Raw genomic sequence first — 17151 nt, forward strand, 5'->3', positions numbered from 1 at the left:
TGAGTTTACTGTACGTATACTGCATATTAAAAATAGCTTGCTATGGTTTGGGGGGATTTTTTTTAGAATTAAGAAATGAAATGTAACATTAATTTGTCTAAAGAAATTAGACAGTTCAAATTTCTACTGGGATTTAATCAAAAAATCAGTTACTGTAACTATCAGTTAAACAATGTTTGTCTATTGTTTATGTAAGTGCATATAATACAAATAATCTGATATGTATTTTCTCCTAGAAACACTTTACGATGCCCCCCGCCCCCATTCTACCTCAATTATTGTGTATAGCTCTCTTCCTCACCTAGATTCCACATTCCATAGCAACTTTCTCATATCCCACCCACCTCACAAACTCAGACTTTAGATGATCATGATGGTCCCTTCTGGCAGTAGTGTGGCCACAGAACTTCACCCACCCACTCCTGCAATACACCCATAACCGTTGGCTGAGTTACTTAAGACCTTAAATCATGATTTAAAAAAATTCAAGTTACAGAGAATCCACAATTTACACTAGTTTAAAATCTGCAAGTGACCCATGCACCATGCTTCAGAGGAAGGCAAAAAATCCCAGGATCTCTGCCAATCTGACCTGGGAGGAAATTCCTTCCCAACCCCTAATATGACAATCAGTTAGACCCAGAGTATGTGGACAAGACCCACTGGCCAGACACCTAGAAAAGAATTCATGTGATTGTCTCTCAACTTCAACTCTCTTAATTGCAAAATGATTTTTAATCACAAAAACTTCATTTAAAATTAACAAAAACTCACACACACACACTATGGAAGAAGCATTTTTAAAAAAAAAAAAATAAGCACATTCCTCCGTGTTGTCATAGCATCTCTTCCCCTCTAAGTCTCCTCTCTTTCTATCCACCTCTTGTGTGTAACTCTCATTAAAGTCCCTTCACTGTGAACATGCTATTGTAGCTATTAGGAAAGAAGTCTCAGTCTCTAAAGTGCTCTGTTTTAGCAATTCAAAAAGCAAAGTTTAGTCGCTCTCAGTCTCCTACTAGCATGCTTTGGAGCAAAATACAAGAACTGGATTAGATGGACAAGGGAATATGCAGTAGTCTAGTCCTTGTTTTCATACAAGAAGTTTAAGGGTTGAAAATGTCTAATGGCTGGACTGTTTTGTTTACTGCATCTCACTCAAATGTTCAAAAACTGATCACTGTACTAAAGCATTTTTACAACTCCTCTCCATCCATGCCACCCTCAACCTAAGGACTGTTCTTGCAAACTAAAGAAGGGACTCCCCTACATTTCTATACTACAATATAGTGGACAAGCTTGTCAGAGTCCTTTGACAACAGAAAGCATCAAGAGGGCTCAACTGTCAACTTCTGAAGTGATTTCCCAAGTCTGAACAATGCCCAAATAGCTCCCAAAACATTTTTATCCAGCAATCTTCATAAACCTGACTCACAGTGGTTGCCCTAAGGTTCCATTTGGCTTTCTCACCATGATTGCAGAGAAATGCTGTGGAGCATGCTCAGTGCAGGTGGAGTGTCCAAAATATTCAGCAGCAAACCTCTGGCAAGATCTACTGAGCATAATTAAGACTACAAATATTGATTCTCAATTGCTTATAACTCAGCCAAATCTGAATGGATTTTTTACAAGGACAGCTAAAGCATCTAACTAACTCTAGACCCGTCTTCCTTCCAAGTTCCTCTGCAGAATGCCCCAAGGGTCGGTCCTGGGGCCGGTTTTGTTCAATATCTTTATTAATGATCTGGAGGAGGTTGTGGATTGCACCCTCAGCAAGTTTGCAGATGAAAAACTGGAAGGAGTGGTAGATATGCTGGAGGGTAAAGATAGGATACAGAGGGACCTAGACAAATTAGGGGATTGGGCCAAAAGAAATCTGATGAGGTTCAACAAAAACGAGTGCAGAGTCCTGCACTTAGGACAGAAGAATCCCATGCACCACTACAGACTAAGGACCACATGGCTAGGCAGCAGTTCTGCAGAAAAGGACCTAGGGGTTACAGTGGACGAGAAGCTGGATAATGAGTCAACAGCGTGCCCTTGTTGCCAAGAAGGCGAACGGCATTTTGGGCTGTATAAGTAGGGGCATTGCCAGCAGATGGAGGGACATGATTGTTCCCCTCTATTCAACATTGGTGAGGCCTCATCTGGAGGACTGTGTCCAGTTTTGGGACCCACACTACAAGGAGGATGTGAAAAAATTGGAAAACGTCCCGCGGAGGGCAACAAAAATGATTAGGGGACTAGAATACATGACTTATGAGGAGAGGCTGAGGGAGCTGGGATTATGTAGTCTGCAGAAGAGAAGAATGAGGGGGGATTTGATAGCTTCTTTCAACTACCTGAAAGGGGGTTCCAAAGAGGATGGATCTAGACTGTTCTCAGTGGTAGCAGATGAGAGAACAAGGAGTAATGGTCTCAAGTTGCCGTGGGGGAGGTTTAGGTTGGATATTAGGAAAAACTTTTTCACTAGGAGGGTGAAGCAGCACTGGAATGCGTTACCTAGGGAGGTGGTAGAATCTCCTTCCTTTGAGGTTTTTAAGGTCAGGCTTGGCAAAGCCCAGGCTGGGATGATTTAGTTGGGGATTGGTCCTGCTTTGAGCAGGGGGTTGGACTAGATGACCTCCTGAGATCCCTGATATTCTACGATTCTATGAAATCATGGAAGTGTTTGACCTCTATAAAATTTATAATGAAAAAAAAAAACCAACCCTTGACAAATATTTATAATGGGAAGTGTTAAACAACCTTATATAGGTTACTACTGCCCTCCCATTATTTTCTCCCGAAATAATTAGTTACAATAATTGTGGATATAATAATTGGAATGCTACCTTTCCCATTGTGGTCCTGTTTTAAATCTACCAGAGTAACACCAAAAAGACTTTACAATTTCATAAAGGTAGAGAGTTATTATTTTTAAAAAGGAATATTATACATTTTAAAGCGTTTACAATGGTAATACATTTTTAATAGGATAATTTCTTACCTTGATCAAATGGTTTACCCGGACTCCATGTGCGGAAATAATCATCCTGGAAGGGGAAAAACAGCCTACATTTAACATGACATAAGAAATCAATGCATACATACAAAAAAGGAATGCAAAATGCAGAAGATAAATATATACAAACCTCTACTTCCTGCAAGGGGCAAGCAATAAAAAAAAAAAGTTAGAGTTATCAAAACAGAACACACTGCTTGCTTGGAATAGAAAGCAAGCATACAATACAATTCACATGCCATGTCAAGCATTAACTGAAACAGATGATGTATACTATTATGAAAAGCAAGAAAATACAACAGCCATGTGCAGGTTTTACTTCTGCTTATAAAATGTTACAGTAATTATGATGTGAATCTAAAATATGTTTCTATAATGTTAACAAACAAGCTTATTGAATAAAATAAACCAGAATGTTACATTAATACTGAACTTGTCAAAAGCTAAGTTCTCAAGTTATCATGAATAGAAAAGTAGTCTACAACAAACATTTCCAAATTATACAGGAGTTGTACATAGAGATTTTTCTCCAAGAATATACCAATCACTCAATACTCTCAAACACTCCATTTCCATTTAACAAATAATCAGCCTAACCATTAAGACTGACTCCTGATTAAATCATGTTTGTATTTGCTATGTGCATGAGAATAAAAACTAATATTCAAACATCTTTATTGTAAAACTTTAAGATGTTTAGTAATAAATAACAAATTTGCAACTGTAGTAGGAAGAGAGCCTGAGACATAAGCCCGGTATCATAGGTCTGGTATGAGGCAGAACCTGCTTACAGAATTTGGCAAGAACAAGGCTGATATTGCAAAAATACACATTTCTAAGAAGTGCTAGCCACACAGAACTCACACAAACATCCTGATATTAAGTGGTACCAGAACATCCCAATATCAAGGATGGTACAAAAACGTTCCCCAAGAATAAAAGAAACACACTGACCCTTCCTAAAAAGATACGGTCAGGATGACAGTATACAGTAAAAACGTTTTAATTAAACCATCATGTACAAGGTAATGGGTAATAATTAGCCACATTAGGGGGCAGTAACTAACTATGTTAGAGAGGCAGAACTAACTTGTTTGTATCAGGGTATAAAGATGTATTTCAGAGGAAGTATTTTTCTTTGGCCTAGGGAGAAACAGAAAGTTCTGCCATTCACTGAGCTCGTTCATTGTTACAGGCACACATGTATTAGCGGTCCGGTAAAGTCTGCGGAATACTAGTACCGTGCTTTGTCGACAATAAACCTGGCTAGGTGCCTTTGTCCCTTAATGAATCTTGTGGTAATTGGGCGGTTCACTCGAGGTCTGCCATACCAGCTGTTTGCACAGGGGTGGGGCAGCACAGAGAGGAAACACACACATGCAGCCAAGCATCTAACCACAACAACAATACATACCAATAGCTTAATTCTTTGATGTACCCACTGACACTAGAGATACAAGATGAAGATTGGGAAAACTGATGGAATCTCAGAAATATATTCAATTCTACTTTATGCCTTTTCTAGAATAATCTCAAATAGATTTTACCGGACATCAGAACATCTACATAAAGTTTATTTACTATGATTAGTTAACCGTTGGATAAATTACCAACCAGCAACTCTATTCTCCCCCCCCCCTTTTTTTTTTTTTGTAACAAACAAAAACTACAAAAGCTTGACCAGATCTTTTCATAACACTGGAAATAAAGAGACATGCCTTTACCCAAAAGTTTCTGTGCTGAGATCCTCTAACAAACACCAAGCAATGGGTACTGAAATCTCAATTAGAGGCAAAATGTATATTACAACTGTCCATATGTTCATGATAAGTTAAAGAGTTATCAAATACAGCTTTAAGGGAGAAAATATATTTGCTCAGGTGAGGAAATAGTGAAAAATACACTAAAATTTGGTTTCACATCGATGCAAAAAAGCGGTTATAGTATAAAACAGATCTTTCATGCATGGTGTTAATAAAACTTATTTTTACAATACATTTGTATCATATACACTGAGTTCATGATCCTATGCTAAGCCACGCCAACCTTGGAATGGGAAAAAAAAAAAGAACAGAACCTTAAAGTGGGAAGCAGTCCTCTACCCTAATGTTGATGGTTGTGACTGTTGTACAAGTTAACAGTCTGCACTGTAGTATACTTTTGTTTGCCTGCCTTTGTTCCATTCTTGAAAAAAAAAAAATACAGCAATATAAAATGGGAGAAAATAAAACAATGTTATAAAAGTTTATGAAAGCTGAACAGAAATGATAAATGATAGTTGTTTTTCTGGTTGTATTCCTCCTTATCAAAGTGTGGATTCTCTATTTTCTGTCTATATCAGGGATCTCAAACTCGAATCACCACGAGGACTAGTACATTGGCCCGAGGGCCGCATCACTGACACCCCCCCACCGCTGCTCCGCCCCCACTCCACCCCTTCCATGAGGCCCCGCCCCTGCCCTGCCTCTTCCCACCCCAATCCAACCCCTTCCCCAAAGTCCCCACTCCAACTCCGCCCCCTCCCTGCCCCTATTCCAACCCCTTCCCCAAATCCCCGCCCGGCCCCGCCTCTTCTCCGCCTCCTCCCCTGCGCGCACAGTTCCCCACTCCTCCCCCCTCCCTCCTGGAGAGTGCTCAGCGCCTGGAGGTAGGCAGAGGAGTGGGGACACAGCACGCTGGGGGGAGGGGAGCTTGGCGGGCTGCCGAAAATAACCCCACGGGCCATGTGTTGAGAGCCTTGGTCTATATAATGTTCATTATAAAAGCTGAAGGAGTACTCAATGTAAATGATGATCAATGAATCAGCTGAACAGAGGAATACCTATAACAAACTTTAAGTACATCATTTCTGTGATTAACTTGTAACATATCAGGCTGGTGAGATTGCAACTTAGTTTCCCTTCAATTCTTCAACAGAAAACTTGGACCACTGAAGTCAAGGGGACTTTTGCCAATGAGTTCAGTGAGGCCAGAATTTCATCCTTAGTGTTGCATCTTACAGTTTATTCAATAAGTCTCCGATCAGACATACATGGGTGGACCTTTGTGCTGTGCCACATTAACTTCAAATAGGTTCAGCTGTGTGGAGCTAGGGCCTAGCATATTAGGAAAGTTCCAGAAGTCAAAAGTAATTTTGTAGATAATGTTACATTAAAAGAAAAATCTGAATAAGGTGCTAAAAATCTAAGGGCTAAAAATCAGTCTTTTCCAATTTAAAATTGCTGTGGGGCTATATGGTATATTTATGTGTATATATTTTACATAATACACACACACACACACACACACACTCTAACAAAATGGTGTGTGTTCAAGGCATTTTTTTTTTCATTTTCTTTCTTTTATTTCTATTGTCTTCAAAGGTAAATTATTTAAAAAATTCACTTCCATCATTTATTTTCTGTATCTGATGCATTTTGTTAGCTATGATAAGACATAGCACTGACAAAAATAAATAAATAAAAAGTTTTAAAAATCCTCTTTTCTGAAATGCCTAAAATATTTACACCATTTTATGGACAGTCCACTGACTGTCAGATTTTTTTAAAAAATGAGAAATAAGATACTTTGCGTTCTGCAAACAGGAACATGTGAGTCACCTTATTTGCTGTTGCTTTCATTCATATACAATGTATATTAAGCACAGTTGACTTTTGGCGATGGGAAGAGAAGACATTCTCAATCTGCATATCTGAAATTTTGTTTGCTAATTTGATATTTGCTAATTTAATCATTATAAAAGCAGAAAAAATGTTTGATGAAAGTGCTCATAAAAGCAACACAAAACATATTACCACTAGCATTTTTATTTCTTTATTTTTTTCTGTACACACTGCTTCACACCTGAAGGAATAAATGACATGGTAGACTAACTGGTATTTTCTTTTTATGAATCTCCACTTTACTGTAATACATTTAATTGAAAATTTGATTGGATTCAGATAATGTTTTTATTACTAAGGTGCTGAAAAAACAGAATGATTATAATTAAGAAAATGCTCTATTCTGCAAAAGCAGACAAATGGAAGCAATTATGATCGCTACTTGTACGTTAACACTAACACCCAACTATTTCCCTAGAACATGGAACACTAACGTTAATCCAGAGAAATAGCAAAATACCCAAAATATATCGAGTCAACCATCTCAATCATACAACTGAATGAGTGCAGATTACCTATGCTTTTCTTTACAGTAAGTCGTAACACAGCAATTTCAACTACAGTAAATAATTAAGGAAGGGCATTTGTGCCAAAACATACCTCAGAAGTAGAAAACTTGTAAAAAGTTAACTTGTTAGTCAAAACCCTTATTTTTCCTAAAGTAAACTATATGTGGTTCCAACCTACTAGAGTATATTCCATTGATATAATATACCTTTATTGCTTTTCCAAACCAATTGTCACCAAAACAACCCTTACTTAAACACAAAATCCATTTAAAAATGGACATTTTTACAAGAAGGCCTATGTGCCCTAAACACAAAATAAAAATGTTAACTAGTTATTAGATGAAGATTTTTGGTACTTGCTCAGTAAGTAGGAGTTCAACAAATATTTCATTGTTCCTAAAACTTGTAGTGTCAACCATCTTTATAATACTTTGACATGCTAGTCTTTTCAGAAATATTGCTTCCACCAAGAAGATTCTACATACTATAAAATTCAATTTGCTACTCAGTCAGCAAGAAAATATAATTTACTAAATCTCATTATTTCATAACTTTAATATAGTATAAAACTATAAATGGTCACACATATGGTTCATGTCTATAGTGAAGGTTGGCGATAATTATCTTAGGATTCTTCCTAACCACAGTGTCCCCAGATAAGCTGTATATGCCAGAAGCTAATTTCTCAGGATTTTGGATCCAAGAATGAAATTAGATGAAGATACAACCTCTTTCTTTCTTGGTTGTCTTGTTCTTGTCCCTACATAGCCCGAGCACATACAGGTGCAAGGTGAGGTCAGTTCTGAAACATGTCTGAGATTGCATTGTTTTTCCATCAGACACCTAGAGGATGTGTGTTTTCACAGTGACAGTCTCATTGAAACTGAAAGTGACACCTCCACAATTCTCTAAATTCCCATATACTTAAGATGACATACTACCCATATTAGCCATAACTTTATAGACTTCAGTGGGACGACTAACATGCTTAAGAAGTTAGGGACCTGCTTAAGTACCTTGCTGAATCAGGATCATCGTGATCTGGTGATCCTACAAATAGAAGTTTCTCTAAAATAAGTGTTTAACTGTAGGAGGAAACCAATATATTTTGGGGCATTTCCCAAATGGCTTGTCCTATTCAAAATGAACTATCCATTTAGGGTTAAACAAAAACAAAACAAAAACAAAAAAACCTAGATAAGTTCATGGAGGATAGGTCAATCAATGGCTATTAGACAGGATTGGCAGGGATGGTGTCCCTAACCCCTATTTGCCAGAAGTTGAGAATGAGCGACTGGGTATGGATCACTTGATGATTACCTGTTGTGTTCATTCCCTCTGGGGCACCTGGCATTAGCCACTGTCGGAAGAGAGGACACTCAGCTAGATAGACCTTTGGTCTGACCCAGTATGGATGTTTTTATGTTCTTACGTGGTTTGATAATCAGATGGCCTTAACGAAAGTGTCTAAAAAAGGCAAAAAGCAGCTAACCAGATCATAAGGAAAGCATGTTCCTGCTCAATTCACTGTGGCTTGAAGGTACGGCAAGGCAGATAAAATAACTCCCTATCCTCTGCCAATTGGCCCATGGGAGAAAAAATTCCTTCCTGACTCCCTGAACAGGCAAATCAGTCAGACCCGCAGCATCTGTCAGGCCAGATTCCCATTCCTGGTTCAGGTGGGTAGAGTGATCTGCTGGAACAGAGCCAAAAGAGGCTCCACCTGGCCCCTGTACTAGGCTAAATCCTACAAGCTGAAGAATGCTGGCTAATCAGCACCTCTCTCTACCAGCTAGACAATGGATGCCAGAGACTCCCAAGGAGAGGAGCTACTTAATGTCCCTTGGCAAGAGTCTCCCTCCCTTGCTACTGGGACCACCCCCCTTTCACCACCAGCCCCATCTATTTCTCCCACCTGGTTGATGTGGGTGGGTGACATTTTTGTTTCTCCTTTCTGGATTTTTCTGACAGGATAAGTATACAAGCAATTTATCTGACACACATTTCAGCAAATATAAAACCAACAGTTACATTTTGACTGACTCCCTTCCCCCCGCCCACCCCACCCCATTCTTGAAAAGCAATTGGTGCTCTCAAAAACAAAAAAAGTATCAAAATATACTAAAAGAGGACAAAGGCTACTGTAAAGACATTATTTATTAACAATCCTTTCAGTCGATTAACAGGCATGAAACATCCCTGAAAATACCATTAAGAAGTGCTTTACAATTCAAGCCACTTGCAGCAGAATCTTGACATGAAACCGGGACAGATGCCAATATTCCCTCTTCCGCAACTCTCCACCAATCCTGCAGGAACACTCACTTTCTTTTCAAACTATTTGACAAACAATAGCTAATAAAACAACCCTGGGCATAATTTTCCTTCTCTCAGTCCTTTCCATGTCAGCCTTACTGCTTTCTACATCCCACTGTGAAGACTGTCTATCATCCATAGGGAGGGGGAGGATTCAATTCATTCATGCAGAATTGAAAAAGAACTGGGGCATCCTGTTCTATAACATGCTTCTACCAAACACTGCTGAGAAGGGGTGAGGATGTTAACCCCAGAGTGTTTGAGGAAGTGTGGATGGAAGACCCTCTAGCAGCCTTAAAGACCTCCTCATAAGATGTGTGTGATCTCTTTGTGCACAATCACCACCGTTCTTTTCACCACCCATTCCTATTATATAAGGAAGAAGGTAGTGACCTCAGGGACGGAGACGTGGATAGTTCCTTGAACTATCATGTTTGATAGAACATGTAACTGTAGTCTCATTGAGAACATGCCAAGTTCCCAGACTCCAATGGATAAGGAAGTTTCAAGTAGACAAAACACTTGCAGCAAGAAGAGGAAGAGACCTATCAGCTGTGAAGCTGAAAGTTTATTTTATAAGGATTTGTAGTACACGGCTAAAGATCATGAAAGGAACCTGCATATTCCCAGACGACTGATCAGAGTGGTAGTCTCCAGTTATTTATTATGTGAGACTGATAAGAGTTCTCCTGGGTTTCTTACAGTGCAATATGCCTACAGCTACTGACTTTTCTTTCCAAGAAATACGGACCGGGAGCCCCCCAAGGTCAGACCACCTTGTAAAAAAAACACTAAAATGTTCTTTTCTCCATATGACCTTCCCCTGATGTGTGTCCCTCGAAACACCAAGATCTGAACCTCAAATGTTATAGAGATATAATTTGTGAATTTCCTCCAAGACACCAGATTCATGGAACGTAGTTCCTTCCTTTCAGCTTCCCAGCTGACTGGTTAGGCAGCATTGGATATTGATTCAGGATAGGACCTAGTTTTGTGTGTTTGTTGGGAGTTTGAAGAGAGGTTCCAGTTACATCTAAATCAAATCTGAGAACCATGACATCAGGGTTTATTAATACATTATTATAATTACTGTGGCCTATTCCTTCATGTTTTTTCTTTAGCATCTTTACACACAGTGGCTAAGATGGGAATAGACTTTGAGCACATTTCTGAAATAAGAGGACCACCTTCTCCTCCATCATGTTTGAATCTCTTTTCTCCCGTGTTAATGATAATTGGGAATTGTTTAGGAACACCTTCTAGAAGCCGAAAAAGCAACAACCCTAGAATTGAGAAAGGAGGACATATTGGTTAAAAAATGCCATAATTTAGAGGGAAGTGAAGGCAGCTGTAAAAAATAAAATAAAAATAATATATACCAAATTGAAGAAAGTCAAAGTTGATAGTAGTGAATACAAATCAGAAAGTAGGAATTGTAGAAAGTTGATAAGGGAAGCAAAGGGACACAAGGAGAAATCTGTAACAAAAAAGTTAAGGACAATAAGATGGATTTTTTAAAAACATATTAGGAACAAAAACAATCCTGACAATGGTACTGCTCCATTACTAAATGGAAATGGTAGAATTATCAATAATATTGCACAAACTTGCATGCAATAGATTTAAGAAAGCCAGCTGAGGAGCTTGCTGGACCATTAATGTTGACTTTCAATAAATCTTGGAACATGGGGACGTTCCAGAAGACACAGAAAAAAAGGTAATGTTGTGCCAATATTTAAAAAGCGTTAATGAGATGACCAGAGTAATTATACACTTATCAGTTTGACATTGATCAGGCAAGATAATGAAGAGGCTGATATGGGAGTCAAAGAATTAAAGGAGGGCAACATAATTAATGCTAATCCACATGGGTTTATGGAAAATAAATCCTGTCAGACTAACTTGATATTATATATATATAAAAATAAAAGGGGGGGTTGACTTAGTTTTATTACTGATAAATTCCAATGTATACATCTAGGATTACATGAGGGGGTACCCTATCCTGATAAACTGTGACTCTGAAAAAGATTTGGGGATCATGGTGGATAGTCAGCTGAACATGAGCTCCCAGATTCATAGAAATGTAGGACTAGAAGTGACCTCAGCAGGTCATCAACTCAAGTCCCCAGCACTGAGGCAGGACTAAGTATTATCCCTGAAAAGTGCTTGTCTAATCTGTTCTTGAAACCTCCAGTGACAGATTCCACATCCTCCCTAAGTAATTTGTTCCAATGCTTAACTACTCTTACAGGTAGGAGGTTTTTCCCAATGACTAACTTAAGTCTCCCTTGCTTCAATTTAAGCCCACTACTTCTTGTTTAAGGAGGAGAACAATGTATACACCAATCCTCTTTATAGCAACCTTTTAATGTATTTGAAGAGGTTTTTATAAAGAGGATAATAAAGAATGTATTAATTCCCTCAGCTGCTATTACAATGCCCCTACTGAAGAGGCTGCAGCCAACTTAACATTAGGCAGAGCAAGTACCTTAAGTACAAGTACATCTGCCTAGGAATTCTCCTTCCACTTTATTCGCACACTCAAATCAGATGAGGAAGAATTACATGGCTTTTAAATGGACTTTGCAAGGTGGTGGGTTTGTTTGGTTGGTTTGTATTTTTGTTTCATTTTTAAAAATGAGCACCTGTGAACTCAGCATTCCCCCTATTCCGGGAAGCACAGATAAAAATGAAGTATGACACTCAACGCTCCAACTTTAGAAGATCTAGAGGGGAGACTCTCAAATTTTTTTAAGACTTTGTGCTTTCTCTTTAAGAGCGGATTGTGAGCAATACAAGTCATGAGTCCTTGAGCCAAGCCACCTGAGAGAAATGGAGAGGGGCCCTGTATGGGAGAGAAAGCATTACCAAGGAAAATGAAAGGACAGTCTGCAGGCATATAGCTCCCTGAGGAAAATAAGAAGAGGTGGTAAACCCTTCCCCCAGAGAAGGGGATCCAAATTATTTCATCCCACGGTCTCTGCTGCTGGATATGGCCTTGGTGGGGACTGACAGACCTGGAGGAGACTAAGCCAGAGCCACTGGGGCCAAATGATATCAGAAAGGTCACAGAAGCTAGCAAGTTTCATGGTAGCTGTGGACTTGCACGTAAAAACAGCCTGTGGGAAAGAGGGATGCTTTGCAACCTTTTCAACCATCTTGACACAGAACCTGCCTATATCTGGGTAGGCAATTGTTTCCTTGGGTGCAACAGGGGAGTCATGCCTTCCTCTGAGATTCAAGGATCTCATATTTGGTTCCTGGTTCCTTTGCAAGTTGTGGGAATAGGAGTCCCATGTCCAGAGGAGAGGCAGGGGGCTTTGAAAATCTTATCCTTGGCTCCATGCCACTGATTCTGGCATGGTCTCAGTCTTCCAGAGGCCTGCAAAACAGTCTCCTCATGTCTCTTCCCACACACTGGCTGTGGTCATTGTCTGTCTGCCATGACTCAGTGGGGAGGGAGAGGTCTGTCCTCCAAACCCTTCTAAGAAAGCATTTTTTAAGTTTAAAAAAAGATTAAGAAAAGTGTGGAAGCCAAGGAATAAACAGGTTTTTAATTAAAAGTCTTCTACAGCTCCTGTGAAAGCTCTGCTAAAAACGGAATCTGCTATTTTTGCCATTTGGAGCCACAGACTCTTGAAGAGCTCTTCCTGAGGGGCTGTCCTAAACCCAGGTTCAGAGCCAAGATCTGTTCTGCATCCAGTTGCTATAGAGATGTGAAATGCCCCACTTAGAAGGCTCTCTGACTTGGAGAGGACTGAGAAATAACAAAACAAAAAAGGCAAGACACACATTAGGACATTGTCATAAACTAGGGAAATATGGTCTAGATGAAATTACTGTAATATAGGTACCCAACTGGTTGAAAGACCATACGCCCAGAATATTTATCAATGGTTCACTATCCAGCTGGGAGGGAGCATTTAGTGGGGTCCCAAAGGAATCAGTTCCTGAGTCCAGAACTGTTCATTATTTTCATTAATGTATTGGATAATGGAGTGGAGACTGCTTATAAAATCTGTGGATGACACCAAAGCAGGAGGGGTTGCAAATCACTTTCATGGGCAGGATTAACATTCAAAACCATCTTGACAAATTGGAGAATTGGCCTGAAATCAACAATATGAAATTCAATAAAAGCAAGTACAAAGTGCAAAGAACTGAACGCACAAATATAAAATGGGGAATAACTGGGTAGGTAATAGTCCTGCTGAAAAGGATCTGGGGGTTCTAGTGGATCACAAACTGAATATGAGTCAACGATGTTATGCAGTTACAAAAAAAAAAAAACCTAATAGCATTTTGGGGTGTATTAACAGGAGTGTTGTATGTAAGACACAGGAGATAATTGTCCTGTTTTACTCAGCACTGATGAGGCCTCAGCTGGAGTACTGTGTCCAGCTCTGGGTGCCACACTTTAGGAAAGACATGGACAAATTGGAGAGAGTTTCCAGATAAGAGCAACAAAAATGATCAAAGGTTTAGAAAACCTGATCTACGAAGAAAGAAAAAAAAACTGGGCATGTTCAGTCTTAAGAAAAGATGACTAATGGAGGACTTGATAACAGTCTTCAAATAGGTTAAAGTCTGTTAGGATGTGATCAATTGATCAATTCTATCTTCCATGGACATGGAAAAGTAATGGGCTTAATCTGCAGCAAGGGAGGTTTAGGTTAGCTATTAGGAAAACCTTTCTAACTATAAGGATAGTTAAGCACTGGAATAGGTTCCCAAGGAAGGTTGTGGAATTTCTCCCTTCCCCATCTCTATCACTCAGGTTTTAAAGAACAGGTTGGACAAAAACCTGTCAGGGATGGTGTAGGTTTACTCTTTCCTACCTCAGCACAGGTGCCAGACAAGGTCCCTTCCAGCTCTTACATGTCTATACTTATAGCATATCTAAGAGTGCAGCAAAAAAGATGCACAGATGTAAAAACAAGAATAAGGGAAAGAAAAGGATGTCACCAGATTCAGAAAGGAAGATCACATGGGCAATGAGGAAAAAATGTGCTTATATCATACTAAACAGATGTGGCCTATGTTTAAGAATCTGTAAGCGGACTGATCGTGAAGATATACATCTGTATATCAGACAAAGACCTGGCCTCAGTTAATGCATGTTACCTCTCAGATGGATTACAGCCATGCATTATACCTGGGCATGAAGCCTCAACTAATTCAGAATGCTTCAGCACATCTCCTCAGAAACACAGGCTACCACAAACACATCAAACCTGTCCACTGCCCTTTACACTGACTTCCCATGGAATTCTGAATCAAGTTCGAGGTCTCAGTCCTTATTTTCAAAGTGCTCCATAACCTGGTCCCAGGATATCTAAAAGACCATCTAAAGCTCCGAGATGAAGACTCTGGTCAACAACTACACTCCTTTGGCACAATGAAATTCTCAACAACAAAAGCAAAGCTCATCTGTGTGTGAGACAGACCTTTCTCCAGGGTGATCCAAGACTGCGTAATGAACTCCCCCAAGAATGAAGGACCATCAAAAACCATACTACCTTCCACTCCAAGTCTGAGGTGCATTTCACCTTACCTTCTCCAATGTAAAAACAAAGAGCTACAGGTACATTTATATTTTTAAAAAAACCTACCAGCATACGGTACTGCACTCCACGAGTCTCTCTCTCTGAGGCAGGGATGATAGAACAAACATTTGACAGAGGTGTTGTCATAAAAATAAAGGGAAGGGTAACCACCTTTCTGTATACAGTGCTATAAAAATCCCTCCTGGCCAGAGGCAAAACCCTTTCACCTGTAAAGGGTTAAGAAGCTAAGATAACCTCACTGGCACTGACCCAAAATGACTAATGAGGGGACAAGATACTTTCAAATCTGGAGGGGGGAGAACAGAGGGTCTGTCTGATGCTTTTTCCGGGAACAGATCAGGAATGCAGACTTACAACTCCTGTTAAGTTAGTAAGTAATCTAGCTAGAAATGCATTAGATTTCCTTTTGTTTAATGGCTGGTAAAGTAAGTTGTGCTGAATGGAATGTATATTCCTGTTTTTGTGTCTTTTTGTAACTTAAGGTTTTGCCTAAAGCGATTCTTTATGTTTTGAATCTGATTACCCTGTAAGGTATTTACCATCCTGATTTTACAGAGGTGATTCTTTTTGTGGGGTCACCCTCAAAGTTATATAAGTATGACAGAATTATAATTATGTAGTAGTAGAAATAAAGATAGACAAAAGAGTTTACAGGTATTGTAAAAAGGTATGATCATCAGTTCCATGCTGTTGAATTTCACTCTGTAACAAATGCAAGGCCAAAGTGCTAATTATTTCAGGCCGGTACAGGACAAAGCATCTGTGCTGGAAAGCGATAAGAACTTTGAGAAAACAATGCTGTTCTTGAAACAACAACCTGATGCTCTTCCCCCGCAGGGGCCCCTTGTCATGCCTATGTAAATCTTGGTATCCAAAGAGGGAAACATAGATAGTGGGATAAAACTTGTTAAATGAATCAAGAGTCATAGATTGTGTTAAGTAAAAGAATGAATGCTGAGTGCATGGAATTGAGAGCCTGAAGCAGGGAAATAATTGGTTAGTAAATGGTACCAGCCTAATCCTCAGAATTTCAACCTTGGTATCGATGGGCCAAAGAATATGCAAAGTGGAAATAACCAGATGACCCCCGGAGGGTGAACCGGAATCCACCCAAAACGCATCAAGGAAGAACAAGAAGATAACACCTAGCTATCATGGATGTACCACCTGCTGATGATGGTCATCTCAACTGTAAATTCAGCATGATGAAGCAACTTCCATAGACTTGTATTGAACCAGAGACCTATAAAAATTGGGTCCAGGGACTGTGTTCTTTGAGTCTGGTTCTACTACCACCCTCCAGGAGCATCGGATGCGCATCTGACAACGACTCGGCTCCACTCTCGTGTCCAGGCCACCTGGCCAGTGACTTGGCATGAGCAACGTCTAGGCTGGTAACTATAACAACCTTTTTGTAGAACCTGTGTGTGAATGTTTGTGCGTGTGAATGGATCTATATAGACATTGCATATAGGAATATTTTGTAGTATTTACAATAAACGTGGCAATTTGCCTTGTCCCTCTTACAAGATCCTGTTGGTATCATTTTTATTAGTGTAACATTTTACACTTTCTTTAATTAAAATTATTTTAAGAACCTGATTGATTTTTTCATTGTTCTTAAGATCCAAGGGTTTGGGTCTGTGCTCATCTGTACAAATTGGTGAGGATTTTTATCAAGCCTTCACCCGGAAAGGGGGTGTAGGGCTTGGGGGGATATTTTGGGGGAAGACGTCTCCAAGTGGGCTCTTTCCCTGTTCCTTGTTTAACACGCTTGGTAGTGGCAGCATAGGAGTTCAAGGACAAGGCAAAGTTTGTACCTTGGGGAAGATTTTAACCTACGCTGGTAAGAATAAGCTTAGGGGGTCTTTCATGCAGGTCCCCACATCTGTACCCTAGAGTTCAGAGTGGGGAAGGAACAGGTGTAGTGCCATTACTGGAAGGCGCTCAGATACGACAGTGATGATGACCACTGTATAAAAGCCTATACTGAATAGAATAGAATTTATGAAGACAAGAGTTGGATAGTTCAGTAATTGTTTACCTCCAGTTAAAGCTAAGTTGCTAACACCTAATGGAAAAGGAAAGCAGCA

The 17151-nt window shown here is 39.6% G+C and overlaps 1 protein-coding gene across 4 annotated transcripts in view; it reads right to left on the reverse strand.

Moving 5' to 3' along the window:
• The window catches only part of SPOCK3 (SPARC (osteonectin), cwcv and kazal like domains proteoglycan 3), a 390950-nt gene that overhangs the window by 234252 nt on the left and 139547 nt on the right, over positions 1-17151 (reverse strand). For all 4 annotated transcript variants that reach the window (XM_074951110.1, XM_074951111.1, XM_074951109.1 and 1 more), the window contains exon 3: positions 2987-3032. In XM_074951110.1, the coding sequence (XP_074807211.1) occupies positions 2987-3032 (46 nt within the window). The remainder of the gene's footprint in view (positions 1-2986; positions 3033-17151) is intronic.

The sequence above is a fragment of the Natator depressus genome, chromosome 4 (genome assembly GCF_965152275.1).
Source record: "Natator depressus isolate rNatDep1 chromosome 4, rNatDep2.hap1, whole genome shotgun sequence".
Lineage (NCBI taxonomy): Eukaryota > Metazoa > Chordata > Testudines > Cheloniidae > Natator > Natator depressus.